We start from the raw sequence: 11,576 nt of genomic DNA on the forward strand, positions 1-11,576 counted from the left end.
ACTCTTTTTTTTTTAATGATTTTAACGTGAGTTTTTTGAACCATGAAAGTAGTAAAAGTTTACTGAGGGTAACTTGAAATTCAGATCAGAGAATTACAAAGAAGAAAATTACCAGTTAGCCAGTATTCCTACACCTCAGCAGTATTCACTGTGTATATTTTAGTTGTTCTTCTAGTTCTCTTCACAGAGTATATACAGATAGAAATAGAGTTAAAACACTCCAGTGTTTTATGTATTTATACTATAGTGTTTATCTATAGATCTAACACTGTGTGTTAGATATATAGTATTATATACACATATATATATCTCACACCCATTCATTCATATGTGGTTACATATATACTCAATATGTATTATAATGAAAATGAGAGTATACTATTCATAATGTTGGTAGCTGTTATTTTCCCCCACAATAATGTATCATGAACAGTTTTTATCATTAAATAACCTTCTGCAGCATGATTTTTTTCATGACTCCATTTGGATGTGCTGTGGTTTAGTTAACTAACGTACTATCACTATTAAGCATTTAGCACTTCTATCTTCATTAATATAAATAAAATGCTTTGGCATCCTTGTGTGTAATTAGCTCTGTAAAAAGATTTGTTTCCTTAGTCACCTAAAAATGGAATTGCTGAGCCAGAGGATTACACCAGGGTGTCTCAGGCTCAGCGTTATTGACTGTTTGGATGAGATAATTCTGTGTGGGGTGTGGGGCAGAGAGCCGTTTTATGCATTATAGGATGTTTAGTGTCATCCCTGGCCTCTACCCAAAAGGTGCCAGTAGCATATCCTCCCAGTCATGACAATCAAAAATGTCTCCAGACATTGCTGAATGTTCCTAGGAGGCAAAATTGCCCCCTACTGAGAATCATTGGGTTGCACAATTTATACTCCATTAGGAGTTTTTGTCCCTGTACCCTCAATAATACTGGATATTACCATTTTTTAATCTTCACATACTAAAAAAAGGGGATTGAGGTAGGAGCAATCAGTAGTATACCCAGCAGTGTATTGTGAGTATATTCTCGTGTATATTCTATAATGTGACTTGTAATATGCCATTATCTAACTCTACTAGGCTCATAGTAAATGCCAGTGTATGTTGTTAATTTCCTAGATTTTTAGGTACTATTAATTTTTGAAGGGAAATATTCTTAGGAAAATGGGTGAGGAAGTTTGATGATTTTTGTTCCAAGTTCTTAATGTGTTTTACCACAATCTCACCAGCATTATACTTAAATATTTTATTTTTACTAATGTAACAAGCTGGACTCACTTTTAAATTGTCAGTAATATTAGAGCATAATTGTGCTTATTGTCCCAGAGTGGAACGTTGTCTCTCCAGAATGATTATGTAGTTCTTAATCTCCTGCCTTGTGAATGAAACTATTATCTTTATTTTTTGTGTGACTTGATTCCCTCACCTCCTTGGACTTTGTGCTTCTCTCTGTCAGCAGTGAGCCCAAAGAGATAACTGAGAAGTCCAAAACTCCAAGCCGAAGAAACTCCCGAACTGAAGAGCCAGCTGTGGCTTCTGAAAGTGTGGAAAATGGACATCGTAAGCGATCCTCTCGGCCTGCTTCAGCCTCCAGCTCTACTAAAGGTTAGCTGTGGGCTGCAGAGGCTATTTCTGAGTCAAATAGAAGAATAGGGTTCTTATCACAGCAGCAGAGGACTTTGCCCTTCGTCTTTGCTTCTTTTCCTCAAATTTTCAAGTTACTTTTACGTCTACTGCTTGTTTGGTCCTTCCTTTATTTGTTAGTTCATTTAACTATGTGTTTTCTCCCTGTGTGTGTGTGTGTGTGTGTGTGTGTGTGTGTGTGTGTGTGTGTGTACTTGTGTACAACAGCAGCAAGAACATAACAGGGCAGATTGATTCATGATCACCACTTCAGACAGGTCCTCAGTATGGCCCCACCATCTTTCTGTGTTTTTGTGGTCAACTCTTTTTCCTACTCTCTACTCTTTTTAAACCTCTGGCTCCTATTTTATGTCCTCTTTTTCAGCAGAGACTCTCACCTCTTCAAAGAGAAAACAGAACTCCCTCAACTCTCACTACCAGGACATAAATCTACCAGTGTCCTCTTTTGCTCATACTATAATAGAGCAACTGTCGCTCCTTAAGTCCAAGGCCAATTCCTTCACTTGTGCCTTTGATCCCATCTTCTCTGACCTTACAGAGAATCTTACACAACCAGTTTTCTCTTCTCTATTGACTGCTGTCTCTTTTTTGGATGAACTCTGCCCTTGGCTTCTCTGACCCAGAACTCTCAATAGTTTTCTGTCTACTTCTCTGGCTGTTCCTTCTCAGACTCTGTACACGTTACATTAGATATTGGTCTACTCAGACTTTAATCCTGAGTCACCTTTTCTCTTCAACTTCTGTTTTTTCCCTAACTAATCTCATTCATGCCTCCCTTCTTTAGTTATAACCTTTCACAGATGACTCATAAACTTGTTTTCTAGTGCAGACCTATAGATCTAACACTATGTATTAGATATATAGTATATATGTAGAGATCTTAGACAACTCCACGTACATCCTTAACAGGACTGCAAACTCAACATGTCTAAAAACAGACCTTTGATTTTTCACCCCTGATGTCAGGTCCTTTGCCGTTGTTCCCGTACTACCATCTATCTGTCCATTAGGCATGTCCTCCTTGACACCTCTCTTCTTCACCTTCACATCCATCACAAAAAGCTGCTGGTTTTATCTCAGATGATTCAAATTCATCCACTTTTCCCCATCTTCACTGCTACCTTGGCTTAAAACCCTTCAATGGTTTACCATTATAATTAGGATTAAAGTCTAAAAGCGTCAACATAGACCACAAGGTCCTATCTGGTTTGGCCCCTGTCAACTTCTTCCAGCCTCATTTGACTTCCCTTAGCAACATCCTCTCATCACATGCCATCCTCTCATCACAAGCCTGGGTATATGTGGCACCTACTGTAGGGAGTATTCATCTATCTTCCCTCTCTTCTCCTCATTAACTTCCCACTCTTCCTACTTATCTTAGCTCAGTTGTCACTGCTATGAGGAATCATAGCACCATGTTCTTCTCCTTCATAACACCACAGTTGTAAATTTAGGTCTGTTTATGTGGTAGGTAATTAATATACATACTCTGTTAGGGCAGGAGATGTCTGGTTTTGCTCACCACTGTATCCCTGGTGCCTGCTGTGGTGCCTAATACAAGAGGAGTACAATCAGTATTTATTAAATTAATAACTATCTATCAACTATTTATTTAAGTACTTACTACATGCTAGGCTCTAGGTATATAATAGTGAAAAAAACATATGGAGTCTCTGTCTTCCTCACATCGATTATATGCTAGCCAGAAAGACTTTAATATTATATGCATTTATGATAGCAAAGTTATATGGTACTATAGGGGCATATATTGGGTTGGCCAAAAAGTTTGTTCAGTTATGTCCGTAAAATGGCTCTAGTAGCATTTAGTTGTCTTTAACTTCATTCGAAACAATTTTGTTAGATTTTATTGTGACAGCTGTCATATCAGCGTGCATTTAAAAAAAAAACTTACCAAGGGCTTCCCTGGTGGCGCAGTGGTGGAGAGTCCACCTGCGGATGCAGGGGACACGGGTTTGTGCCCCAGTCTGGGAAGATCCCACATGCTGCGGAGTGGCTGGGCCCATGAGCCATGGCCGCTGAGCCTGCGCATCCAGAGCCTGTGCTCTGCAATGGGAGAGGCCACAACAGTGAGAGGCCCGCGTACCGCAAAAAAAAAAAAAAAAAACTTACCAAAATTGGTGAATTTTTGTGTAGCCATTTTAATATTGAAGATGGAAGAAAAAAAGCAACATTTTCGGCATATTATGCTTTATTATTTCAAGAAAGGTAAAAACGCAACTGAAACGCAAAAAAAAGATTCATGCAGTGTATGGAGAAGGTACTTGATCAAACGTGTCAAAAGTGGTTTGCAAAGTTTCATGCTGAAGATTTCTCGATGGACGATGCTCCATGGTCAGGTAGACCAGTTGAAGTTGATAGCAATCAAATTGAGACGTTAATTGAGAACAATCAACGTTATACCACGCAGGAGATAGCCAACATACTCAAAATATCCAAATCACGTGTTGAAAATCATTTGCAGCAACTTGGTTATGTTCATCATTCTGATTTTTGTGTTCCACATTAAGTTGACCAAAAAAAAACCCTTCTTGACCATATTTCCACATGCAATTCTCTACTGATCTACTGATTTGTTTTTCAAAACAAATTGTGATGGACAATGAAAAGTGGATACTGTTCAATAATGTGGAATGGAAGAGACTGTGGGGCAAGCGAAATGAACCACCACCGACCACACCAGAGGCCGGTCTTCATCCAAAGAAGGTGATGTTGTGTACATGGTGGGGTTGGAAAGGAGTCCTCTATTAAGAGCTCCTTCCGGAAAACCAAACGATTAATTCCAACAAGTACTGCTCCCAGTTAGACCAACTGAAAGCAGCACTTAATGAAAAGCATCCGGAATTAGTCAACAGAAAACGCATAGTCGGGCTTCCCTGGTGGCGCAGCGGTTGAGGGTCCACCTGCCGATGCAGGGGACACGGGTTCGTGCCCCGGTCCGGGAAGATCCCACATGCCGCAGAGCAGCTGGGCCCATGAGCCATGGCCGCTGAGCCTGCGCGTCCGGAGCCTGTGCTCCGCAACGGGAGAGCCCACAACAGTGAGAGGCCCGCGTACCGCAAAAAAAAAAAAAAAAAAAAATTCTCTTAATGTAAAAAAATTTCAATTCCCTGGAATACTGTAAAAGGCACCTAGAACAACAGTTCTTTGCTCAAAAAGATAAAAAGTTTTGAGAAGATGGAATTATGAAGTTGCCTGAAAAATGGCAGAAGTTAGTGGAACAAAACGGTGAATATGTTGTTCAATAAAGTTCTTTGTGAAAATGAAAAATGTGTCTTTTATTTTTACTTAAAGACCGAAGGAACTTTTTGGCCAACCCAATAGCCGGGACGCTTTGTTCCCCTGTCAAGTCAGTGAAGGCTTTCTGGAGAAAATGATGTTTAAGCTGAGACCTGAAGAATGAGGAAGCATTATCCAGGCAAAAGGTATAGCATGTGCAAAGGCCCAGATCTGAGGGAGGGTATCATGCTTTCAGGAAATGCGCTAAGCTTGAGTAGCTTAGGTTAGGCAAGAGCTGGCATCCTGACCAAGTGCCTGATATCAGCAGGGCTGCTACGAAACAGTCATGTACCATTAGGATACCAGCCTGAAGACCAGGGCAGGTTGTGGTGCACCAACACCAGACACTGACCTGAGAACTCAGCTGTTGTTGATAGGTCACATTTCTGGGTAGGAATTTCATAATGCCTCACAAGAGCTCCTGGGAGGAGGCCACAGGTCTGCAGATCACGCACAGGTAAAGAAGAGATGTAGAAGTCACCTTACCTCAGCCTGCCAGAGAGGGGAGAGGATGGGAAGGGCCTTCTTTCCTCTCCAGACATACCATGTACACCACAGCCAGGGTCCTCTTTAGGTATCCCCACTTTGGATGTAGAAGTTGAACCAACAACTTTCTTCTCCCTCCCTGGGAATCATCTCCTAAGCAAAAACCTGTTTGGAAGGAAGCATAAAATGGAAGATTCCTGGAGTTCTATGAGAAAATCTGCTTCCCCTCAATTCTACGTATTCTTTTTCCTAAAGGATCAGGGTCTTCTAGGCTTTAGAATATGGTATGTAGTTATCTTTAAAGCAGGGGGAAAAGTGCTGACCTTTAGAGATGTCATACACCAGCTTTTGGGGTATCTGACTTGAGCCCAGAGCCTCAGGATACTAAAGGTGTCATTTACAGTGCACCAGAAAGAATTAATCTAGCAGCTGGGACAGTTAAGAGATGCCCAAATTAGAGCCACTCTGTAGATAACTGCCAGCCAAGAAAAGATGGAAAGCTGGAACCTGTTTCAGAAGGGGGGTGGGGTGTATAGGCCATACACTTAAACTGGACATTGTCCCAAGGTGATGGTAGTCATGTTGGAATGCCTGCCCCATCCATGCTTTGAGACTTAGCAACTGGCTTAGAAGAGGCCATAATGACTCTCAGGCTTTGTGATATTACATGGAGGGATTCTGGGTAAGTGTCTCCTAGAGGATGTCAGGGTTCTGGCCAGACCCCAGAAATCACAGTCATATCTAGATCTCCACATCAGCCTCAAGCCCTCAGTCTATCAGTCTTTAACTGTTCTAGGGTAAGTTACTTTTAAAATCAGAAATGAATGCTGCAGCTCTTGATTTTTAAGTGTTAGAGCTCTTGGATCCAAATTAAAGAATTAATATGCATATTATTTGGCCTTCTATGTTGTATCCAAAAATGAACCAAAGTCATAAAATAATTTCCTGTGATTGTATTTGAACCCATACCCAGGGAGTGTCATGAAATATCAAGCTGGCTTCTAAAACGTATGTGTCTCAGGACTTCCCTGGTGGCGCAGTGGTTAAGAATCTGCCTGCCAATGCAGGGCACATGGGTTTGATCCCTGGTCCGGGAAGATCCCACATACTACAGAGCAACTAAGCCCATGCCCCACAACTACTGAGCCTGTGCTCTAGAGCCTGCGAGCCACAACTACTGAAGCCCACGTGCCCTAGAGCCCATGCGCCGCAACTGCTGAGCCCCCGTGTCGCAACTACTGAGCCCACGCGCCGCAACTACTGAAACCCGCGTGCCTAGAGCCCGTGCTCTACAACAAGAGAAGCCACCGCAATGAGAAACCCATGCACTGCAACGAAGAGTAGCCCCCACTCACCACAACTAGAGAAAACCCGCTTGCAGCAACGAAGACCCAGTGCAGCCAATAAATAAATGAATAAATAGATAAATAAATGAAATGTATGTGTCTCGAACTTGTAGACATATATAGTGTTGGGTACCTGAAACATCTTCCTGCAGCATCAGTACTTAAAGTTTTGAAGGGAAAAGAGGGTTTTGCCTTTTCGTACTCATAAGATTTTGGTCATGTATGCACAAACAAAATCAGAAACAGTCTGCGTTTTTCATGAGAAAGCTGAGAAATATTATGAGCAGTTTAAAATGAGAAGTATTGGTACTTTTTGTATTGTTGAGAACCAGTAACATTAATCATTCTCCTGCTCTGAGAACGGAGTTTGCTTATATCATGCTAGCCAAGGCCTACTAGACTACCAGATTGGAGCAGGTGGGATGGATGATTTCTGGGCAAGTCCAGGGAGCCCCACTTGGTTGATAGGTCACTCTCTAATCTGTTGTTTTGTTTTTGGTTGGTTTGGTTCTCCCCACTGACCCCCACTGCCCTGCCACTTTTAATTACAGACACAAAAATTGGCTCCCACAAATCAGTGAACTTCCTTTTAAAATTGCACTTGATCAGATGTGTTGTTTATAAATAAGCAAATGAGTACTGCTTCCTGATATGATGAGTTCCCTGTTAACACAGAAATGATTTTTCTAGTTTCCCTTGATATTCTTTAGTCTTCTGTTTATAGTAGTTTTATGTTATATTTTCAACTGGGAGAAAGGATCAGTAGTTAAAAACATGAAGTTCAATGTACAAGTTTGAAACCTGGGAAAATATGCTAATAAGAGGGAGGCTCAGAGCAACCTGTAATCAGCAGCAGCTGTGGGTGTCCCTGGGGTGCCCTAAGATGCCTCTGACAGCAAAGTGGGGTGATAGCTCTGTCCTACCCACAGCTAGTGACTTGAGAAGCAACAACCTAAAAAAAAACACAGAGTATACAGATACACTTAAAACGTAAGTGTTATTATTATAGAATAAGCATAATTAGATACATCTTATGGGAGAAATCCCTAAACAGTAACTACCTGAAACTGCACTCTTGTAGCATCATTTAGAAACCAGCCATACAGATTTTGAAAGGAAATTTCCAGAATTTTTTTACAATTAAGTAGAAATCTTGGCTAGAAGAACAGTAAAAAGCGTAATGAAGTGAGCAAGGTCAAGGTCAATTTATAAAAATCCTTAGAAGGTAAAGCTCCACGCTACACCACCCTACACCACCACTGCCACCGCTCACCATAGTATCTAAAAGGCTTTTTTTTTTTTCCCCCCCAGTTTCTAGCACAGATCACTTGTTTACTCATGGCCTCACTCATTGATTCATCCTCAGAAGCAGAGGCAGCCTGCCAGATGCTTGGGTGCTTTAGAGCAGTGACAGATGGGAACAAGCAAGGAAGGAATGGAGGGGGGAGCCTGAGGTTGTTTATTCCCCCACTCCTAACCACTTTTCCTAGCCACACATGTGTTTCTCAGACACACCACTTGATCGTTCATATCACAACAAAGGAGAAGCTCCCAAAGTTGACCTAATTAACAGACATTTTTCTGAGGATGAACACTCAGTCAAGACAAAACCCTGTATGTTTTTACTGCAAATGACAAATTTGCTACAGTGAAAATGAAGCTTGAGAGTTGGACATAAAGGGTTGATTATGGGGAGTTGTGCACTATGTGAGACTCCGTTTATTTACATGGAATTAAAATAACACCATTGTCAACATCCTGTCAGATTTACTGTCCTCTGATTAGCAAAAGACTAATGAGTAAATCAGAGAAACTGATTCTACCACCTGGCACAAGCATCATAATCTCCCAGTAAGAGGTATATATTGAAATTTCCACCTATAGAAGCCTAAAAACATTGTACAGGCCACCTCTTGGAAAGTCATCTAGGTTTCACTTCTTAGCAGTTACTTAGCTAACAGAGTGATAAAATTTTTGCTTTTTGCTCTACATTTTGAGTCTGGGTTCTTAAAATATGATACAATACAAAAGAGAGAAGAAAAATTACTTAGAATACTGAACCTAACATGCAGCATCAGAGAGTTCAGCCTAGTTTCTAGAAATGGATAAGTTGGATTCATCTTAACACATTAATGTGTTAAATAGAAAACATTTTTTTGTCCTTGATGGGAAGTAATTCTAAAACTTTTTTTTCGTTTTAAATCCAAAATATCTATTATGGAGCAGCATGAAGAATGAGGGTGAATTTTTAAGATCAATATGAGATTTTAAAGAAATGTTTACAGTTGGAGAGCTTCAGGCTATTCATTGTACTTTGCTGTAGAAGACTTCTGTGTTGAAAAAGTTTTTGAGAGAGTTTATATTTTGAGTTTGAGTTTAAGGCATGAATAATACAAGAGGAATTAAAAGAATTAAAACACACTCCTTTCCTTTTATGTCACTGTTACCCTGTCACTGATATAAACCACTCAGTTCCCACCTCTTCCATGAAGCCTTCGGGCTCACCTGGGCTCAGAGCAGGCTGTGGCTTGCTCTAAATTGCTTCCATGCCTTCCATACATACACAGGTATATCCACAGCCTTGATAATACCTGGCTAGGCCATGGTAGATACTTGCTGACCAACGGTCATAGTCATGTTATTTAGAGACTTTGACTATGACATGGCAAAAAGAGTTCCTCACTGCAAAACAATGGCTTGGCTCCAGAGGCTGTTTTTTTTTTGTGGCACAATTCACTTACTTGCTTGTAACATCACTTATTGATTTCTCACCAAAAGCACTGTCAGTCTATCCATCATTTCATTGGGTGATGGAAACAGGTGATGGAGATTGTGGGGTTAATTGCCCAGCTAAAGGAGCTCTCCCCATCCTGGCACCTTTTTCATGTATGTTTGCTTCACCTTCCACTACCTGTATAACATTTCCCCAATCGCCAGGCCCTAGTTTACAGGGCCGAGAAGTCTGAGACCCTCTTCACACTGAGTTCCCCTTTTGAGGACCTTAGACTGATTCAGAGTCCAGTAGGGCTCCACTTAGGTCAGCCCTGGTTCCTGTGGACTGTCTAAAAGGCACTGCTATAAAGAAATGCCTCAGCTGAATATGTCCTTCCTTTCTCCCCACAGACATAACCAGTGCGGTGCAATCCAAGCGAAGAAAATCCAAGTAAACAAGCTGAATGACGACTTGATATTTGTAAATGTGTGTGAATTTTACAAAAAGCGATTTTGAGCTGTGACTTTTTAAAATCCATTTCTGTACAGTTAGTTATTTTAATAATATGGTCCTTTTCCTGGTCCCTGCAGCCTGTTTCATAAAGTGCAATGGGGAAAGCAGAGTTGTTGAACCCTTTTGGTGTTGCAAGATGAAGTTCAAGGTTTCTAAAATGTTGCCATGTATTGAGAGGAGCTAATGTGATTATGTTAATAGTTTTCACATTTCCTAAGCAGCCTAGAGTACAGGGTGAGCATTTTTAGATCTTCTAATGATGTATTGTGCTGTGGAAGTACTGTGTGTGAATAGCAGTAGTGGGGCAAAAGGAATCTTCTCATTTGGAAATGTTGTAAATAATTTTATTATATAGTGTTTTGGATGTATTTGTTGTAGAAATGGACCAGTGAATAAAGAGAATCTAAGGGTTTGTACAATGTGAAATACTGAATGTGTTAAATAAATGTCTTTGTCCTAGAACATAAACGTATGTTATTGGTAAGGGATTATTGGGTAAGCAAGCTCTTTCTTTGGACCATAAATGAATAGGAACAGCCTTCTTTGTGAATTAGAATCCCATCATGTCCTCATTACACTTGAGTTGCCCACCTGGCAAGTTGTGGAAAATGTACATACTTATTCACTCAACTCATCCTCTTGGCTTTGAAGAAACTAGCTCTTTTCAGCACTATACCAGGCACTTTGATATTGATCAGATTTCTTTTGGTTGCAAAATGACAGAATCAACTTAGAGAGGATCAGAGGTCACCCAGGATTTTCTGGAGACAGGAAGCCATCAGCAAACCAGATGGCACTCTTCTCTATCTCATTCATCTGCTTCTCCATGCACATGATGGATTGCTCAAAACAACTATGTTTACACCTCCTCCATTCAAGAGATAAGCCCAGACTGACCAGCAGGGTTTTTTGTAACAGCATCAAGAATCTAGCCCAGTTTAGGTCAGGTTTCTAACTTCAGTCCATGTCCGTGGTTAAATGGAGCAGCTCCCAAATAAAAGTTGTCATTTTGCATTATGTACTTCAGAGATATCCACTATGTTCCACTCTATGGCTGCCCTGTTTCTCATCTGCATCAGGCCTGGGGTGACTCATCAGTGTGCCTAGGTTTTTCCCTTTCCTGGTTCTGTTCTTACCTTAAAAATTGTGGTCTCAACAACAACAACAAAAATTGTGGTCTCCAAACCAGCTGCTTCTGCCCCTACCCTACCCCCAACATTCAGGGGACTTCAGTGCTTGGGGTCCTGTCTTTATCTTGGTCTGGGCCCCAGCCTTCTGCCGTATCTCCTACAGCTAGACATATACTCCATCCCTTCCCCTTCAGGGGCTCCATAACCCAGTGCCTGAGACCAAAAGGATGAATTGGTGATTCTCATGCTCTTAATTTCCTTTTTTTAAATGTGTCTTGCATTATAAGGATTCTCTAAAAGTAGTTATTTCTGAGTCACCCCCCATTGTCTGGCTCTGTTACCAGCAAGCTTATCTACCCTCTTCCTTCCCTGTATGACACACACACAACCAGAACCAAAGCCAGCCTAACAACACCCTAAGCCAATACTGTGTTTGAGATTGC

At 41.0% G+C, this 11,576-nt stretch overlaps 1 protein-coding gene across 9 annotated transcripts in view; it reads left to right on the forward strand.

The window, feature by feature from the left end:
• Positions 1-10,459, forward strand: part of NCOA6 (nuclear receptor coactivator 6) — a 98,131-nt gene extending 87,672 nt beyond the window's left edge. For 6 of the 9 annotated variants that reach the window (XM_029219962.1, XM_029219964.1, XM_029219961.1 and 3 more), the window contains 2 exons: positions 1,461-1,609; positions 9,901-10,459. In XM_029219962.1, the coding sequence (XP_029075795.1) occupies positions 1,461-1,609; positions 9,901-9,944 (193 nt within the window). In that variant the 3' untranslated portion in view covers positions 9,945-10,459. Of the gene's footprint in view, positions 1-1,460; positions 1,610-9,900 lie in introns of those variants that run through there. The other 3 variants (XR_003793078.1, XM_029219965.1, XR_003793077.1) reach the window with 3 other exon arrangements.
• The last annotated feature ends 1,117 nt before the right edge of the window (positions 10,460-11,576 follow it).

This window comes from Monodon monoceros, unplaced genomic scaffold (assembly GCF_005190385.1).
Source record: "Monodon monoceros isolate NGI ecotype Baffin Bay Population unplaced genomic scaffold, NGI_Narwhal_1 Super_Scaffold_13, whole genome shotgun sequence".
In the NCBI taxonomy this organism is placed as follows: domain Eukaryota; kingdom Metazoa; phylum Chordata; class Mammalia; order Artiodactyla; family Monodontidae; genus Monodon; species Monodon monoceros.